The 20,259-nt window shown below is 49.5% G+C and overlaps 2 protein-coding genes across 4 annotated transcripts in view; one reads left to right on the forward strand and one right to left on the reverse strand.

The window, feature by feature from the left end:
- The window catches only part of rd3 (retinal degeneration 3, GUCY2D regulator), a 123,052-nt gene extending 108,247 nt beyond the window's left edge, over positions 1 to 14,805 (reverse strand). Inside the window, exons 1-2 of one of the 2 annotated variants that reach the window (XM_072508431.1) lie at positions 14,499 to 14,805; positions 13,523 to 13,601 (exon numbers count right to left, since the gene is read on the reverse strand). The gene's annotated coding sequence lies outside the window, so the exon portion shown is untranslated. Of the gene's footprint in view, positions 1 to 13,304; positions 13,602 to 14,498 lie in introns of both variants that reach the window. The other variant, XM_072508422.1, reaches the window with a different exon arrangement.
- A 97-nt stretch (positions 14,806 to 14,902) lies between these two features.
- LOC140424888 (heterogeneous nuclear ribonucleoprotein U-like protein 1) overlaps positions 14,903 to 20,259 on the forward strand; it is a 78,208-nt gene continuing 72,851 nt past the window's right edge. The window contains exons 1-3 of one of the 2 annotated variants that reach the window (XM_072508462.1): positions 14,903 to 15,177; positions 16,726 to 16,788; positions 19,825 to 19,993. In XM_072508462.1, coding sequence (XP_072364563.1) covers positions 15,033 to 15,177; positions 16,726 to 16,788; positions 19,825 to 19,925 — 309 coding nt within the window. In that variant the 5' untranslated portion in view covers positions 14,903 to 15,032 and the 3' untranslated portion in view covers positions 19,926 to 19,993. Of the gene's footprint in view, positions 15,178 to 16,725; positions 16,789 to 19,824; positions 19,994 to 20,259 lie in introns of those variants that run through there. The other variant, XM_072508452.1, reaches the window with a different exon arrangement.

Here is a 20,259-nt window from a genome sequence, read left to right on the forward strand (position 1 = left end):
GACAATATGGACCCCTTTCTCGGCCTTCATGTTTGATTGCGGGTAGTGGGGACTGCAGGTGACGTGCCGGAAGTTGTAGGACTGTGCAAAATCAGACCAGTCTTGGCTGTAAAAGCATGGACCGTTGTCGCTCATTATCGTGAGCAGTATCCCATGCCTGGCGAATGTTTCTTTGCAGGCTTTGATGACCGCCTTCGACGTGAGGTCGGACAGTTTCACCACTTCTGGGTAACTGGAGAAGTAGTCGACCAGGAGTACGTATTCACGCCCCTTGGCGTGAAAAAGGTCTACACCTATTTTGGACCACGGAGAGGTCACGATCTCATGCTGTTGCAGTGTTTCCTTGGGTTGAGCCGGTTGAAACTTCTGACAGGTGGGGCAGTTGAGGATCGTGTTGGTAATATCCTGGCTGATGCTCGGCCAGTAAACTGCCTCCCGAGGTCTGCGTCGGAATTTCTCGACTCCAAGGTGACCGTCGTGGAGTTGACCCAGCACTATAGCCTGCGTACTTTGAGGAATAACAATCCTGTCGAGTTTCAGAAGGATTCTCTCCTCAACTGTCAGCTCGTCTTTGACATTAAAGAATTGGGGACATTGTCCCTTCTGCCAGCCATGGGTAAGGTGCTGCATCACACGCTGCAGTAAAGGATCCTTGGCCATTTCCTCACAAATTTGGACCACCAGTTCGTCAGAGGCTGGGAGGTTGGTGGCACACAATTACACTTGCGCTTCTAGGTGGCAGATGAAGTCACCTTGTTCACACGGTGTGGCGATGGACCGGGATAGAACACCTGCAATGATCAGCTCTTTGCCTGGCGTGCAGACAAGTTCGAAGTCATAGCGGCGGAGTCGAAGAAGAATTCGGTGTACCGAGGTGTCATGTCATTTAAATCCTTCTGGATTACGTGGACTAAAGGCCTGTGGTCCGATTCCACTGTGAATTTCGGCAGGCCATAAACGTAGTCATGAAACTTGACTATTCCTGTCAGGAGACCCAGACACTCCTTTTCGATCTGGGCATACCATTGCTCAGTGGGCATCATGGCCCTGGAGGCATATGCCACTGGAGCCCAGGACGAGGAGTCATCTCGCTGGAGGAGCACCGCCCCAATGCCGTCCTGGCTTGCATCAGTTGATACCTTGGTTGGGTCGAAGAATGCTAGAACTGGGGCTGTGGTGAACTTTGCCTTCAGCTCACGCCATTCCACTTCATGTGTGGGCAGCCACTGGAATTCCATTGACTTCTTGACGAGATGGCGGAGGGCCATGGTGTGGGATGCCATATTGGGAATGAATTTCCCGAGTAAGTTGACCATCCCGAGGAAGAGGAGGACCGCCTTCTTATCCTCTGGGGTCTTCATAGTGTTGATTGCCAAGACCTTGTCGACGTCTGGCCGCACACCCTGCCGCGAGATGTGGTCGCCTAGAAACTTTATATCAGAATGACCAAATGAGCACTTGGCCTTGTTGAGCTGGAGACCTGCTTGAGGCGAGCGATGTGTTCTTGGGGTGTTGTGGACCAGATGATCATGTCGTCCATGTATACTTGTACCCCCTTGATGCCCTCCATCATCTGCTCCATGATGCGATGAAACACTTCATAGGCAGATGATACCGAAAGGCATGCGGTTGTAACAGTAGCGGCCGAACGGGGTGTTGAACGTGCACAGCTTGCGACTGAACGCTTCCAGCTGTATTTACCAAAAACCCCGGGAGGCGTCCAGCTTAGTAAAGAATTTGGCATGAGCCATCTCACTGGTTAACTCTTCACACTTCGGGATCGGGTAGTGCTCCCGCATGATGTTGCGGTTTAGATCCTTGGGATCAATGCAAATGCGGAGCTCCCCTGATGGCTTCTTTACGCAGACCATGGAGCTGACTCAGTCTGTTGGCTCCGTGACCTTCGAGATGATGCCCTGGTCTTGGAGGTCCTGTAGTTGCTTTTTCAGACGATCCTTGAGGGGCGCCGGCACCCGGCGTGTTGCATGGATGACAGTGGTGGCGTGCGGCTTGAACAGTATTTTGTATCAGTACGGGAGTGTGCCCATTCCATCAAATACACTGTGGTACTGCGTGATAATGTCGTCTATGTCATCTTGTAAATTTCCATCGGGCGAGGCCATCGCCGGTGACGATGACATGGTGTGGACTTGCTGAACCAGGTTCAGGAGCTTGCAGGCTCGAGCACCGAGCAGGGACGACCTGTCAGGCCTGACGATTTCAAATCGTAACGTTGCCTTGATCGCCTTGTTGGATACCCCTAGTTGACACGAGCCACTGGCAGTTATATCATTGCCATTGTAATCAAGGAGCCGGCAGGCCGGTGGAAGAATGTTTGGTTGGGCCCGGATGGTGTCGAGGTCGGATTTTGAGATGAGGTTCGCTGATGCGCCGGTGTCCAGTTTAAATCGGATGCGAGCCTTGTTAACTGTGAGGACAGCACACCACTCGTCGTCGGGATCCACACTGAGGATCGAGAGGTGTTGCGCAGGTGTGGTGGAGGCCAGCTCATGTGTGGTTATGATGCCCACCCAGTATGGGGACTTGAGGCACTCAGCATCAGGGTCCGTTGGGCTGTCGGGATCAGAATCTGGCATGCCTTGTTGTATTGAGCGGACACTTCTGCGCCGCAGCTGGGATCGCTGGCTGCTGAGCGGTGGAGCGGATCTGCAGAGGGCTGCGTAGTGGCCAAGCTTGCTACATTGGAGACATCGGCGTCCTTTTGCCGGACATTGCCGCTTTAAATGGGCAGAGCCAAAATTCGGACATGTCATGACGCTGACGTCAGCGCGATCCATGCGCCATCACGCATGCGCAGTGTGGTCGGCCGAGGTACGCGCCTGCGCAGTCAGATTTTCGGTCTCGTCGTCCACTCGGTCATGGCGCGCATGCGCAGGGTTCCGATAAAAGCACGCGAAACGGCCACTCTCCTCGATGCTCAGGCCCTGCATCTGTGCAATGGCCTGCACCCTTTCTGCCTTGTGGGAGGCCAGCTTTGCAGTTTCTGCCGCCCTGATGTGGGAGTAACAATTCTTGGCATGCTCATGGACAATGCACGTCTCGATAGCGACGGAGAGGGTCAACTGTTTGACTTTCAGGAGCTGCTGCCGCAGGGAGTCGGAGTGGACCCCGAAAACGATCTGATCCCGGATCATGGCATCAGCCGTCGAGTCATATTTACATGACTGCGCTAGGATGCGGAGATGGGTCAAGAAGGACTGAAAAGGTTCATCCTCACCCTGAAGCCTCTGCTGGAAGATGTACCGTTCAAAGGCTCTCATTCACCTCAATGTTGCAGTGGCTGTCAAACTTCAGCAGGACTGTTTTGAATTTTGTTTTGTCTTCGCCGTCGCCGAACGTAAGCGAATTGTAGATATGGATGGTGTGGTCCCCCGCAGTGGAGAGAAATAGCGCGATCTTCCTGGCATCCGATGCTACCTCGAGGTCGGAGGCCTCGATGTACCAGAGGAACTTTTGCTTGAAGATTTTCCAGTTGGCACCGAGGTTGCCGGAGATGCGGAGTTGCGAAGGAGGCTGGATGTTTTGCATTTCGCTGGATGGCTGCTTGCTGGTCAATGCTGATTGACTCGAGGGGGGTCCGTCAAGATCAAAATCACTCTGGTACCATGATGCGTTCGGCAGGTTGGTTCGATGTGGACTGCACTCGATGCAGGGAAGTTAGAAACAGACGTCTAACACAGGAGAAGATCCAACACTGTTTTATTCAACTAGATGAACTGCTGTACATTTTTAGCTGTGGGTCGACACTATACTGATCTGACTAGTGACCTTGTAGTAGCCTGACCAGTCTCACTGGCTACTGCATGGTGTTTGCACTTGCTAGCTCGTGGACTCTGACTGTCTCAGTAGCTGGGTCCCGAGAGAGCGGGAAACCTAGTGCCCTCTGGCTTTATAGTGGTAGTGTCCTGTCTGGTGATTGGCTGTGCTGGGTTGTATGTTTACTGGTCATCCTATGTGTCAATCACTGCCTGTCTGCATCTCATAAGATACATGAGTGGATATTATGACAGGGTCCATTACCAATTGGAGGAGTCCCAACAGCTATGGTCACAGGAGATTGTATCAGTAATGCGTGGCACCGAGGCTAACATTACTAGGGTGTTGACTTCAGTGGAAAGCCTGCAGCACAGTATCAGTGGTGGTGGTATCCAAGGTTGCTCAGTCAATGATGGTCATGGCTTAGTGCCACGACTGCATGTCTCTTGTCGCTGGGGAACGTGTCCCTGATGCAAGTCAACCTTGCCGAGGTGCTGCGCTGCATGGCGCAGGTAAGGTGGGCATTGCCGAGGCACTCCAGAGCATTTCCCAGTCGTTGGGGGCTGTGATCCAGTCACAAGTGGACCATGCCAGGGCGTTAAAGAGTATGTCCCAGTTTCAGGTGGGAATCGCCGGGGCACTGCAGAGTATGTACCAGAAGCAGGTGGATATTGATGAGGCACTGCAGAGCGTGACCTGGTCACAGATAGACACCACTGAGTGCATTAGCACCATGGTGCAGACAATGGGAAGCTCTTGGATGATGCAGGGGCCTCTGGAGCTCAATCCAGCTGTCCCATCATCCCAAGGTGACCCCCAGGGCTCTACGGGCACTGACCAGGAGGAGGGAGCACTCGAGGCCGACCCAAAGCCTCCCTACAGGGAGCCAAGGACGGTCACCAGCTCTCCTGAGACCCCTCACCTCTTCCTGACAATGGGCTGTCTCGGGGTCAGCTAGCGGAACAGGGTGTCACGACAGGCATGTACCACCGGCAGGTCGGTCCGGGCCCTGAGGCCCCAGGCTCTCCAGACGACGATTGTCAGGGGCATCAAAGACCGCCAGTAAACAGCAGGCTGCTTCCACCTCTGATGTGTGAACAAAGCTAGACGTAGCGGGAGAGCACAGAAGGCTAAGAAGATTGGGGATCACTGAGACCACAAGGGGAGAAGGGGGCGGCACCATTGGAGGCTTGGGATAGTTAGGATCGCGATCATCAAAACATATTACACCCGAGGCATGTGAGGCATCCATCACATTATTTCACATCGTGGGCCAGCATGCAGCCCTCACCCTTCACCCTCCCCTGGCCCCTGCCCTTGCCCCCTGGGCACGGTGGTCCTAGATCTATGCCCCCCCTCAAGGCATACCATGTGTAGGTGATGGGTATTAGCACGCCATCAGCAGACAGACATTGGTAGCTAGCAACAGTTAGGGTTACGATAATACACCCTGAAAACACGTTACACGAGAGACTTGCGAAGCTTCAGTCACGTTATTCAGCACTGCGGGCCAGCCTGCATTCCTCCTCCCCTATTTGCCCTCTGCCCTCCCCAGGCCCCAGCACCCCCAGGCATGGTAGTCCTAGATCTATCCCCCCACCCCTCAAGGCATACCATGTGCAGGTGATGGGTGTAAGCCCTCTGTCAGCAGACAGACAGGAGTCAGACTATGGCATAGATTGAAGAGCACCTGAGCTTACCTCACAGCGGGTTATCATCACCCTCCTGCCTTGTATAGTGACCCGCTGTATAGTGCCAGCACAGGCCCATCACCCTGGAGTGATGTAACACAGACCCTGAGAGGGTGGAACAGGGCGATTGGAGGGGGGGGAGTGTCAGGGAATGGTTGGGGGGGAGAAAGAGATGGATCGGGTGGGGGGAGGGGGTGAAAGGGACGGTAGGTGTGAAGGGGAGAGGGACTGAGATAATAATAATAATAGCTTATTGTCACAAGTAGGCTTCAATGAAGTTACTGTGAAAAGCGCCCAGTCGCCAAATTGCGGTGCCTGTTCAGGGAGGCCAGTACGGGAATTGAACCCGCGCTGCTGGCCTTGTTCTGCATTACCAGCCAGCTGTATAGCCCACTGTGCTGAGCCTTGATGGCCACTGGGAGCGGGTATCCATGCAGTGCCAAGGGAGGGCAAGAAGGCCACCGTCACGGCGAGGTATAATGTTGTAGCTAGCCACCTTCTGTGCTGTAACCATTCAATGAATCTCTGAGCCCATGATAAGCTTTGCAGTGATGTGATAATAGCCCTCTTGGTTCAGTGGTGAAGTATTCTTTTCGTATGGGGCATACAATTCAACCATTCGAAGATACTGCCACTATAACCCTCGCTACATTCTGACAGAAAAACTCAGAGGACCGAAATCCAGATATACCAGGTCCCAAATTCATTTAGGACTTGCCACTTGACTTTGTCAGGAAAGGAGTTTAAGAAGCATGCCATGTCAGAAAGAACAGGTGTTCTGCACAAAAAGGATTCTATCCATGAGCTTATTTTCATATTATGTATAATCTCTGAAGGAAGAATAAACCATGAGCGGAATTTAATTCTCCCCGTGCACTCCCAGATCTCTCTGACTTTCTATATTCCCCTGGATGAAATTTTGTTCACAGTTGTTTTGCCTCTCAAAAGCAATGACTAGAGGTGAGGATATAGATTTTTTATAATTGAATTGTATACAATTTAGATAATATTGATTATGCACAGTCCTTAACATCAGTAACATTATCATTGAGATCCTTTAAAATCAAAATTAATTAATTAAGTGAAATCTTACTTGCACATTTTACTTTTCATTCTGTAATTAATAGCTGTGCGGAGGAGTTGAAATGCCAAGAATCGTAAGTTGCCAATCATATTTACTGATATCATTTTAATTCCCTCACACTGTCAGAATCAATATCTCCTCCCATCCAGATCGCTAGGGGCTGGTTTAGCACAATGGGCTAAATAGCTGGCTTACAATGCAGAACAATGCCAGCAGCGCGGTTCAATTCCCGTACCGGCCTCCCCGAACAGGCGCCGGAATGTGGCGACTAGGGGCTTTTCACAGTAACTTCATTGAAACCTACTTTGACAGTAACTGATTATTATTATTGTTGGATGATCAGCCATGATCATAATGAAGGGCCGAATGGCCTCCTCCTGCTCCTATTTTCGATGCTTCTATGTCATCTGATAAGCTAGCTAGACTTTGTCTTATCTTCAGAGGTAGGCAAGATTTTCTGGAAAGTTGTCCCAATCTTCCTGTGTAACTAACGATTGAAGACCAAAGGAATCTCGGAAGAAACATTCTAAAGGGTCATATCTACATATTTACAATACCAACTTGCAGTTAAATATATAGTGTCATTGATGTTTTAAAAGAAGTCTAAAGGTGCTTCATTGGCGTATTATCAAGTACATTTTGACACCGTGCTGCAGAAGATGATAGGTGTACGGGTGACCAAATGCTTGGTTAAAAAGGTAGTTCCAAGGAGGAAAGAGAGGTATACAGGCAGAGACGTTTAGGGACACAATTCCAAAGCTTGGGGCCAAGACCACTGAAGGCATGAAGATCAATGGTGGAGTGATTAAAACTGGGGATGTGAAACAAGTCAGAATTGGAAGGGCACAAGTATCTCAGAAGGTTGTAGTTTTTGAGAGAAAAAAGGCTTTGATGAAGGTTTTCAGCAGCAAATGAGCTGAGGCGAGCCAGTGGTGGGCAATATTATGGCGATGGAAACATGCAGCCTTTGCAATGGTGCGGATATATGGCCAGAAGCTCTCTCCCGTCAAATGTAACATCAAGATTGCAAAAGGTCTGCTTTATCCTCAGGTGGTTGCCAGGGAGAGAGGTTGACTTAGTAGCAAGGGAATGGAGTTTGTGCTGCGTACTGTAGACGTAACTTCTGAACTCCAGGGTTCTGTAACGGGGGGGGGGGGGGGGGGGGGGGGGGGACACCACAAACAGATGTGTGAGAAGAGATCTCCCTCCTCCACAGAAATTCCCGGTAAGGATTGCACAACAATTGTCCAGGAAGTGGAAACGTCCAATGGGAAATTGCCCTGCATTGGGAACCATCTGAAAATGTGATTGAAATCACCAATTTCGCAAAGTTCCGGGTTTGTCAACAATTAGCCAGAAAAATATTAGAAAAATTAAAACCAATTGTAGCTTTTGTGTTTTTTTAATTAATTTACAGGATGTGGGCATTGCTGGCTAGGCAAGCATACATTGCCCATCCCTAATTTCCCTTGAGAAGGTAGTGGTGAGTTGCCTTCTTGAACTGTTGTAGTCCCTGAGATATAGGTACCCCCACAGTGCTGCTTGGGAGGAAATTCCAGGATTTTGGCCCAACGACAGTGAAGGAAAGGCAATGGGCGGGATACTCCGTTGGCAGGATTCTCTGTTGCGCTGACAGCACACCCACGCTCGCAGGTTTCCCAGCTGAATGGGGTGGCCACAATGGGAAATCCCATTGGCTGGTGGCGGGAATGGAGAACACCGCTGCTGGAAAGGCAGCACCACCGAGGAACACATGGCTGGTGGACCGGAGAATCCAGTCCAATATCTTTCCAAGTCAGGATGATGGATAACTTGGAGGGGAACTTCCCAGTGGTGATGTTCTTGGTTATCTGCTGCTCTTATCTTTCCAGATGGTAGTGGTTGTGGATTTGGAAGGTGCCTTGGTGAGTTCCTGCAGTGCATCGTGCAGGTGGTACATTTGCTGCTACTGTGGGTCGGTAGTGTAGGGAGGGAATGTTTGTGAAAGGGGTACCAATCAAATGGGCTGTTTCGTTCTCAGTGGTGTCAAGTTTCTTGAGGAATGTTGGAGCTGCACTCACCCAGGCAAGTGGAGAGTATTCCATCACATTCCTGACTTGTGCCTTGTAGATGATGGACAGGCTTTGGGGAGTCAGGAGGTGAGTTACTCAACACAGGATTCCCAGCCTTCGACCTGCACTTGTAGCCACAGTATTTATATGGCCAGTCCAGTGAAGTTTCTGGTCATGAATGTCAAGGGGTAATGGTTAGATTCTCACTTATTGGAGATGGTCATTGCCTGGCACTTGTCCGGCACAAATGTTACTTGCCACTTGTCAGCCCAGGAATGGATATTGTCCACCAGGTCTTGCGACATTTGGGCACCAACTGCTTCAGTATCTGAGGCGTCGCAAATGGTGCTCAACATTGTGCAGTCATCAGCGAATATTGCCACTTCTGGCCTTACAATGGAAGGGAGGTCATTGATAAAGCAGCTGAAGATGGTTGGGTCTAGGGCACTACCCTGAGGAACTCCTGCAGTGATGTCCTGGAGCTGTGTTTTTTAACCTCCAACCACCACAACCATCTTCCTTTGTGCCAGGTAGAATTCCAACAAGCGGTGGGCTATTTTACAGCCCCACATGGCAGGACTCCATTCCCCAAGACAAAAATTACCCCCAAACCCCGAGTATCACTCCTCACAGGACTCGTTCCCCCATAGAGCTCTTTCTTCCCCAGCCCTTCACCATAAACAGAAGTCCTTACCTCTCCACGATTATCTGGACCTCACAACACCCCCACCAAATTCTAACCACTGACCTGACAAACCTATCTTCTCCTTTTCTCCTTGGCTTGCAAGTGACAGGACCATTAAACTTACCTGATTTATGGAAGCCAGTGCTGTTAATAAAACAGGATGGGGGAGGGGAGGGGGGGCGCGGTGGCGTTGGCTGCATTACATCTGATTCAGCAGCACAACTAAAGTCCTCAGGAGCACATTGCAACACACAGTCCTTGGCCGGCTTGAGTCAGAAGATCGTGCAAGATGTTACAAGAAGATTTCTATGTAAGAAAGTAGTAGAGGTGTGGCAATCAAACTCTGATTGTCACTCCGCAAGTTCAGGCTCGATGTCTTTGATCTTTCCAATACTTAGTTGGGAAAAATGTCTGTCCATCCAGTACTGGAGTTTAGACAAGGGGCTGGATTCTCTGTTCCCCTGCTGTCGTGAAAACTGTGGTCTTTTACGCCAGGAAAACTGATTCACATTCTTGCAGGGGGATAGCAGGCAGCTGCCGTGGAGCTCGCAGCTCCAGCTGCTGATACGGTCCCCCAGGCTTCCGGGTCAGAGGTCGCGCATGCGCACGGCGGCGGACTCCAGCAGCCGCGCTGTGCTCCATGGCGGACTCAACCCGCGGACCTGGACCACGGAAATAGTGCCCCCGATCGGCTGCTCACCCGACCGGGACCCCCCACACAATAAAAGCCTGTTATTTCATTCCCAAACACCCAGTCCCAGGGAAGATACCATCATTCACTAAACTAAGTCATTTGAATTCAAGTATTATGTTGTTGAAAATGCATGAAGTTTTAATACCAATAAAGATTAGGAACAACATTTTTCTTCAGTATATATTAATTTGCTAAAAAATCATTCAGCAAATATCCTTTTGGAATTATTACTGAGGTTATTCGGTAGGTACAGTTTTAGTTTAATAATTTACAAAGACCAGATGTACTGGATGAGACTAGTAACATCAGCTGCTTGCTTTGCTTCTTGTGGCACTCTGAAAAATCAATTACCAAATTAATCTATGTAGAATTCTAGCTATCACTGGATCGATAACTACTTAACACAATACACGACACAGAGCAAGGTTGCAGGTTGGATTAAGAAATGCAATGTAATTAATTGAGGCACTGGTTCACAGCCCATCCATTTAAATCAATTAACTAATGACTTGCGCTCGCCCTTTACAAACCAGATTACAGTGACTGATTCCATCCCTAAATGCGTTTTCTATGCATTTGCAAATGCAAGTAATTGAGAGGTTCTGCACATTGCGAGACATAAGGGGCGAGATTCTCCACTCCCGCGCCGGTTGGGAGAATCGCCTGGGCCGCCAATATTTCCCAGGACGCCGGTCCGACGCCCTCCCGCGATTCTCCTAAGCGGCGGGAACGGCCCGGTTAAGTTCCACGGACCGTAGGCCGGAGAATCGTTGGAGACACCCAAAATGGCGATTCTCCGGCACCCCCGCTATTCTCAGGCCCGGATGGGCCGAGCGGCCAGGCCAAAACGGCAGGTTCCCTCCGGCACCGTCCACACCTGCTTGCTGCCGTCGTGAACGGTGCGTGAACGCTGGGGGGGCAGCCTGCGGGGGGTGAGGGAGGATCCTGCACCGGGGGGTACTTCAAATGTGGGGTGGCCCGCGATCGGTGCCCACCAATCGTCGGGCCATCCTCTCTGAAGGAGGACCTCCTTCCTTCCGTGGCCCCACAAGATCTGTCCGCTGGCCAACCCGCGCATGCGCGGATGACGCCCGTTATGCGGCGCCAGCTGCGTCATCTATGCGGCGGCGCCTTTACGCGGGCGACAAGGCCTGGCGCGTGTAGATGACGCGGCCCCGATCCTGGCCCATTGTCAGGGCCTGAATCGGTCGGGATCGGGGCCGTATCGCACCGTCGTGAACCTCAACGGCGTTCACGATGGCGCGGCCACTTCGGCGCGGGAGTGGAGAATCCCGCCCAAGGTAATTTAAAAGGGATTATTATTGTTATTATTTTGAAGGGGAAATTATAAAAAGGACACTGGGCAAAGACAGGGATTACAGGGTATATTCCGATTAATGAACATAAGTTAAAGTATCCTGTGCTCAACCTTCAGATTTAACAGCTTCAGCAGTATATGTGGATTCAACACAAACGTTTAAAAGCAAGGTGGACAAATTCCTAACTTGTGGCAGACATCACAGTGTACAGAGGTAAGTTAGGTGCGAGACAATGTGCCTACTGGTCATTGGTATCTTCTGATCCATCTTCAGGGGTTGTGGAGGGGTCATGGAGGTTGGAGACCATTGTGACAGGGTTGGAAAGTCAGTTAGTTTTGGATTGCTCTGGCATAGAGCAAGTGCAGGCATAATGAGCCTTCTGTAGTTTGTACATTCACGGTTCTATAGTTCAAAATCACTGAATGTGGACATGAGAGCTGATTACAAAACGTATGTCTTTCATGAGAAAGTTAGTACGGTGTTTGAAGGTTGTTGGAATAATACTCTGCCTGTGGATAAGTGCATGCCCCAGTATGACAATAAGGCAGAGGACCAGCAAGGACCAAAGTTCAGTTTCCCAGTTATGCTGGTTTAGTCAATCTCAGCTGACGTAGCCCCCAATTGCTGCAATTATCCAATGTCTGTGGGCTTGGAAGAGGCAGAAGTGCCTCAAAATATTGGTAATTCTAAGAAGAGTGTAGATAGGAAGGATGCTGGCATCGGGGTCAACTAATGCCATGTAAGTGTGGTGATTACAGTAAACAATACACATAAAGACACAATGCTGCACTGATCTCTGTGGTGGAAACTGTCTATTCTTGTTGTGCCTGCTTGAGGGTAAAACCAAGACTGTGTCAAAATCACCTTCACTCACATCTCTCCCAACGTAAGAGCTTTGATCAATCATAACATTTCAGGTAGGGCATCTGACATTAATTGTCATTTTCAGCTGCAGGTCAATGCTGTCGACTCACTACCGCTGCCACCATGTTCTATTATTTCTTTCTCAGCGAATAGAAACATATCTGAAGGGCAGGAAAATAGGTTGGGTTGAAGAGATTTAATGGCAACTTGTTGTTGCTTCAGCTTACATGTGCGAACATTCTGTGCAAGAAAACTGAATCATCTGATATTGCATCACTTCCTGTGATGACGTACATATTCGCCTAAACATATATTTAAATGACTGTATTTAACGTTCTGACAAATACACTATCGCAACACCACAGACCAGTCCAGGCTACACAGTGCATGCACTGTGGATGTCAGGGTGCAGTTCCTGAATGGACTCCCAAGTGCTGCCGCACAAGGTTCCCCTTGAGGTTGACCACACTCTGAATGGAGCAGCTCATGTTCTCAAAGCCCTGAGCTATTGTAACTACATAAACGCATTTCAGGATCCTCCAAGATGATAGTATCTGCACTAGTGGATGGTGCGCTTGTAAGATGTAACAATGCTTCTTCAGTTCTATGATATCTTTAGGGCCCACAGAGGGAGAGGGTGTCATTGGATGGATGTCTGCATTTGCGGCAAAAATAGGAAAGGATCATGAGAGATAGCTTTTGAGATTAGAAGCTGCTGGAGAGACCACTGTGATAGGTGTTGACCCAGAAGCAGCAATAAAAAATTGTAATTACTTTAAAATGTTTGAGGAATCTGTATTGGTTCTTTTTAAATGTTTGAATGGAACTTTCAAAAGTTTGTATCACTTGTAAAGGGTTCAATTGTGAAATGCTGAGTCTATGAAGCAGTACCAACAGGAAGGAAGTTAAAAATACAGAGGCTGTGTGCCGCACACACAAAGAGGAAACCGAAGATGCAGAGAATCAGCTCAGTCCTTGAAGGAAGGGGACTGGGATTCTGCTTGGAAGGACTGTGTGGCTGAAACTGGGAATATACAGGCGAGATGGACTGCAAAGCCATCAGATAGTCTTTCTGGTATCTGTTATTCCAACTGCCTGTTAATTCATATTTCGTTTATGTTGATCCTTGTAAAACTTACCAAAAAAAGGGAAATTTTGTTCATAATTTCTTCATTGGGGTCACTTGGTAAACTTGTTATTTTTGGCTTACAGAGCACCATGGGAATTGTACCCAATATAATTGTGCCCAGCATGCTATTGGTCAGGGTGCCTTCTGTAATCACCATCTCCACCATCAGTTTCCATTCCACCAGGGTTTACTTCTTTATCCGCAATCCTGGCTATCGCCATCACTCACTTTCCATTGGTGGGATCTGCTGGAAGTCCGGCACTCCTCTGCCTGTTGGCGCCCTTTCCTGGCTAATATGCGCGCACTTCTGCAAGGACAAGTAAGAGCGAGATAAAGCACAACTGTCCTCTGTGGCCAATTGCATCTGCCCCTTTCCATTTAAAAGCTGCATGTCTCACTAGCGGTCAAGTCCACAGCAGCAGTACAGTTCTAAGCCATTCTGATGGGTAAGTGCCTGGACACACGCTCCTCTCATGTTCAGGAACAGCATGGACTCTGAGGCTCCTTGGCTGGTGTTGCTGCTAAAAGTTACAAGCCCAAAGACATGGCCTCTGAAAGCTGGGAGTTGCTGTCACCTTTCCAGAGCTTTGGAAGTCACTGAATCTCTTCTAACACTAAATCCAAAATAGTCTGATGGCACTTCAGCGGAGAGTGGCAGCCATGTCAACCCAGGCCAACTTTCTCTTTATTGTAGCTTCTACATATTACCCACTGGGAAGAGCACTTCCCTCCTCTACTCACGGCCCACAGCATCACTTCAAGGTTATTAACCAAGAGGCAAGGGGTTGCCCTGCCCTGGGTGCCGGGCCTTGGATTTTCATTAGACTCTGCAATTCAGGTCAAGGCTGAGCAGCAAGTTTCCCCGTGTGTTTTTAACCCTCACATGGGCAGCCACAGTCATGGCTGCTGTGGAGAATTTAAAATCAGGCCCACACTTCATCTGGCCTACATCCATTCCAAGCCCTGCGGCTGCTGATTGGCTGCCAAACCTGATTCCAAACCAAGAAATAGGTGCCCCTCCCCCTTAAAATCGTGACTGAAATCCACATGCCCAGGGGGGCAGGTTCAGGACCCGGGAACAGTCACAATTTCTGTTCCCTGCCCCGATTGTGAAAATTCAGCTCGAGCTGCCAGCAGCTTAGCCCTGACCTTACCCAACCCACATGGTTAAACAAGGTGTGAAATCTAATAATATGCGCCTGACCTGTACTCATCTTGTTGTCTCTATGAAGAATTGGATTAAAATCGGGGCTTTTAGCTCAAACAATGTAAAAGGTCAACTGACCTCCAATCTAAAATTGCAGTGTTAAAAATGGAAATCATCTGAGTGGGAGGAACAATTCGTTAAACCAGACATTGTCAAACTCGGGGGGTGCGACCCGCGGATGGGTGTCGGGCGGGTGTCGGGAGGGTCGCGGAGCCGTCCGTCGCGGCGCTCCCGATCGCGCAAATCTGCGCACAACAACCGCAGCAGCCGGCTGTTAAAAACGCCGACTGCAAGCAGCCTTCCAAATGGCTGCGAACATGTTAAAAAAATGCGGTCGCAATGCGCATGCGTGCCAGATCATCGGCGCGCATGCGCAGTGCAGCCGCAAAATGGTCGCAGCTTTTTGTTTTACAAGTTCGGGGAGGTTTTATTCATTTATTTTATTCATTTAATTTTAATTTTATTCACTTGTTTTATTCATTTTATTTTAATTTTTTTTTACAAGTTCAGATAAAATTTTACTGGGAAAAAATGCTGAACTTTGGACAGATGGAGACTCCATACTTTCCGACACCGGAAGGCTTCACCTTGATCCATCATATTCCATTGGAGGAGCGTGTACGAGGGCCAAAGGGACCCAAAACCATTTCCTCCATTTTTGTCAGCAGCAAACAAGGTAAGAGAAAATGGTGGGTCGCGCAGGTCGGCCGGCGTGGGCCGCGAAGGTCGGCCGGCGCGAGTCGCGAAGGTTGGCCGGTTGGTAAAAATGGGTCCCTGGAAAAAGAAGTTTGAAGAACACTGCCTTAAACCACAGTACCCTTAAAACCTCCACCTCACCCTCAGGAAATGAATCCTGTAAATTCTGCCCTCACAAACCCCTTAGCAAATTCTAAATCTGCCTTCTGTTGTAAAATATTCACAAATTGTCAGTTGTTCCCCCTGCAATACAAACAATGAAACATTGGGTGCAGCTGGAGTTTAAACTATGACAAGGCCACTATCTACTGCACTTTGAACATAATTACTTGTTTTAAAATGCCATAGGTCAATGTTCAAGACTGTTTTTGAGTTGTCAGCTTCTTTGGGGGTTTTGTCAGTTTGTTTGAAGGTGTTCATTAGCTCTTTCCAGTTTACTGAGTTGGCATGACTGCAATTGTTTTGCAGTTACCTCTCTTGGCATTCTACCTCAAAGCTATTAAAGTAAATCACTCGTCTTAAATTACTCCTCATTTAAATGGCTTGAATTCAGACCTTAACCAATGTCAAGACTAAAGTATACTCAATGGTTTCAAACTATGAACGTATAATTTGGAATTGTATTGACATTCACATGACCCACCCCAGCACCTAATTGTCTGTTTTGCTGATTGACATTGAAATTCAGCTCAACAAGCTCCCCATCTATTAAACCCGTGTCTTCTGGTGAAATAATTCAACTCAACAGACAAGATCCGCATACCTATGGTAACACATTTTGATCAGTACACGGTTAAATATTCAGACCAGTGAGGTCTTTTTTTGCTACTTTTATATAGATATTAACTCAGTTCAGTATCTTCCTAAAAACAAAAGTGCGGAATATGTTCATCTACATGCTTCACTGGGTATGGGTGATATTGAACTCTGGATCAGAGCTCAGAACTTGCCCCTCCATTTCAGACCTAGGAAAGGTTCGTAGGGGCGGGGCAGGTATCAGCAACGTAAGTCTCCCACCTGGAGTGTGTGTTACAGCCACATCACTGCCCTCCAGCCAACTCAGAATGTCTACCGCCTTGTTTGTATCTACAGTTAATTAGAAAGCCTGATGGAACTGGAATGTTCGTTTTCCTGGCAGGAATTGTACATTCAGGGACGGGCACATGATTGACGTGACCATAAAATTTCATCAAATAACATTGGGCGTACTTCCCGATGTCATCGCACACACGAGCAATTTCGAGGCCAGGGGGGAGGCATGTGAATAGGATGCCCGCCTGCCGACAACTAAAGGGCCAATTAAGGCCATTGACAAACTAGTGAACAGCAATTTTAACCTGCAAGTGTGGTTTTTCAGCTCATCGCATGGGCAAAGCGTGTGGGCTCTAATCACGTTTTTCACATTTCCTTTTCTGAGGGCGGAATAAAAGGCCCCGGAGCCTTTCATTGTGAACTCATTGCTGTGTGAGGTCAGAGCGAGTTTCTTCGCAATTCTTTCGCTTTTCAAGCCTGTCTTTCTGCATTTCAGGACCTCCGCTTCCCTGGAAGGTTTTCCCATGGACTGGAGAACATGTGATCCCTGCTTTGCAAGGTACAGGTTCTCTGCATCTGCTCCAATGGGAATAATCTACTCTGCTGGTGGAACCTCCATTGGAAAGGAAGAGGGGGACAGGAGGGAGAGGAGGCAAGAGGAGAACAGGCAGCGTCCCTGGCAGAGACCAGTAAGAGGAGAGGCATGGGTTCAGTTGGTGAGGGCCAGCAGGAAGACCAAGGCGGGGGGGGATGCCGAAGACATCACTACCCAGCAGCTAGAGGATGCAGGCAGCGCACCAATTACCTCCAGTATCTGAGGTCCAGTGTCGAAGGAGGTTATGCCCTTCCAGGGACACATTGACAGCAATATGTGACATGATAGGTTCCAAAATCATCTCCAATTGTGTAGGCAGTCACTGCATGCCAGTGGCATTGACGTTGCCCTCAGCCTCCATTGGGCCCCCAGGTTGTGCAGGGTGCAGCATGTGACAACTGTGAGGGTGACACTTTCTGGACGATACTGCCATGCTCCCCACCATTGGTCCAATCATCTGACGTGCATCTTGAGCAGCCCAATGGTCCTCTCCACCACCACTCTTATGTATCTCTCCTCTGCCTCAGTTCTTGGGTAACTGAGTGGAGTCATCAGCCATCTATTCAAGGGACAGCCCTTGTCACCCAGGAGCCATCCATGCAAACTTGCAAGAGCCACAAACAGATTTGGTACCTGGGCGTGCTGCAAGATGTGTGAATTGTGTGAGCTCCCTGGGTAATGGGCACAAACTTGGAGAATCAGAGTTCTTTTCCAGGCTCAGTGCGGATCTGTGTCTCTCGCTCAGCTGCACACCGTTCTGTCGAGCTAGTATCTGATGCCATCATTACACACACCTGCACATTCATCAGCTACCAGGCAGATAAGGGCAGCCAGGCAGATAGGGCATGAGGGTTCACTGCAATGGCTGAATTCCCCTACATCCAGGGTGAAATAGACAGCGTGCATATGGTCATCGAGGAGCCAGCAGGTGAGCTGGGAAATTCCATTAATAGAAACGGGTTCCACTTAGTGCATGTTCAGACCGTGACCACCGGACACAGATTCTATCAGCGGGTCAATATACAAGGCAAGAGGATGATGATAACCTGATCTGAGGTGTGTTCTGGTGCTCCTCAATCTATACCACAGTCTGACTCCTGTCTGCCTGATAACAACGCACTCACACGGGGGTTAGGGGGTGGGTGGTGGGGTGGATCTAGGACCACCATGCCTGGCGGGTCTGGGGCCAGGGGATGGCAGAGGGCAAATGAGGGATGGGGGTGCAGGCTGGCCACAGTGTGGAATAACGTGACAGAGGCTTCACATGTCTCGGGTGTAACATGTTTTAATGGTGTACAATCGTGCAATCATGAGCCTAACTGACCCTAGCTACCGATGGTGCCAACCCCCCACCCCCAGGATTCCTCAATCTTCTTAGTCTGCCATGCACTGTCACGATGTGTAGGTGTGTCCCCAGGATGCACATCAGAGGTGGAGGTAGTCTGCTGCTTACCGCTTCTGTGGCTTTGATGTCCCTGGCGGGCATCCTCTGTCTGGAGGTCCTACTGGCACATGCCTCACTGTGTCACCCTGCTCTGCCCGTTCACCCTCAAGATGCACTGTTGTCAGGTGAGGGGGACTCGGGAGAGCTGGTGACCGCCTTTGTCTCCCTGCAGGGCGACTCCAGGTCGGCCTCCAGCGCTCCCACTTCCCTGTCGGTGCCCAAAGGGTCGTGAAGGTCACCTTTGGACGGAAGGGCAGCTGGCTCTATCAGCCCTGGCATCTCCCCATTGTCTGCACCATGGTGTCGATGCTCTTGCCGATCTCTCTCTGTGAACGGGCCACGCTCTGGAGTGCCTTGACAATGCCCACCTGAGACTGAGACATGTTCCGCATGCTTCGGCAAGGTGCATCTGAGGCTGGGACATAGCCCCTAGCGACTAGGATATGCTCTGGAGTGCCTCGGCAATGTCCACTTGAGACTGCAACATGCCCCGCAGCACCTCAGCAACGTACACCTGCATCAGGGACACGGCCCCCAGTGACCAGGACATGCTATCGAGGCCATCAGCCATGACCATCACCATCTGAGCAATGCCTGGACACTACCACTCCTACTGCTAACGCCGTATTCCAGGTTTTCCACTGCAGTCACCACTCTAGCAGTGTTGGCCTCGGTGCCATGCATTGCTGGTGTAATCTCCTCTGCCCGTAGCATTTAGATTCCTCCAATCGGGTATGGACCTGCTGAATTGTCGCTGACAACCCCCTCTGAATCTCACGGCCATGTCCTAGCATCTGCATCAGCCCCGGAATAACCTGGTCCAAAGACTTGACATCTGACTGGGACCCAGCTGGATCCTGGGATCCAGCAAACCTGCAACTGCTGTCCCACCTGGACATTCCTGACTCCACCTTGTGTGCATCAGCAACAGTGTGGTGCTCACCAGATTGTGCCCCAGACGCCTGTACACCACGTTCGCCCACTGAGGCGTGTGTCTCTGCGCTGGTGGAGGGTGGGGATGACAGCTGTGCTCTCTCAATTGTGGCATCCTCGGAGCTCTCCTGCAAGGTGGCCTCTTGGATGTCGGGCCAGCACCATTGGGTGGAGATCCTGCGTGAGAATGGACATGTGGTCAATGAGAGAGGGAAGGATCATTATGTCTGGCATGAAGAACACATGTGTGACGGTCATCTGTGTGGACCTGATGGATCCTCACTGAAGTGTTGGGTGCTTTGAGATACAGACGAACCAACACGGTTGCGATTGGTACAACGCAGTTTTATTCCTTTAAACTATTTATATAACAAACTTGGTACTCAGCACGTGGTGACTGTGTGAGTGTCTGGCTTTGAGGTCCTTGCCCTGTGCCGTCTCCTGATGGACTGCCCAGGAAGTGTTGTGTTTCTTGTTTTGTACTGTGTATGCTATTGTCTGTGATTGGCTGTCGTGTTATGTGTGCTAATTGGTCCGTTGCTCTGTCTATCTTTATGTATATGTGTATGTGCTGTGATGTTCACTTGAATATCATGACACTCACCACTGGTGGATCCTCGTAGTGGTTGAGGACTCTGATGTCCAGCACCCCACCGCTCATCTGCTCCCTTTCCGTCTGTTGTGGGCCAACTTCTCCTGCAGGGACAAAGAGAAGACATTGTGAGCATGAAGTGTGTTATCACCTACCTAAAACCAGAATCAAAAATCCATATTAAAAACTCATCAAATTCACCCGAGTGTCTATTTATTTCGACACAAGCATGACAATAATGAACACTTTATCGATGCAGGCAATAATTTAGAACTAAATGACTGTCAAGAACATTTCATTTCCCCCACAACAACTCAGTTTAAAGATCTTAGTAACAACTGTAATATAATAAATTCTCCTTATAAACTGCCAGTGCCCTAATTGGAATGAATTGGGATTAAATCAGCACCTCAGTAAATGTCCACCTTGAGTACTTCCATTACCAGAGCAACCATTTGCTAGTGAG

This window comes from Scyliorhinus torazame, chromosome 1 (assembly GCF_047496885.1).
Source record: "Scyliorhinus torazame isolate Kashiwa2021f chromosome 1, sScyTor2.1, whole genome shotgun sequence".
Classification (NCBI taxonomy): domain Eukaryota; kingdom Metazoa; phylum Chordata; class Chondrichthyes; order Carcharhiniformes; family Scyliorhinidae; genus Scyliorhinus; species Scyliorhinus torazame.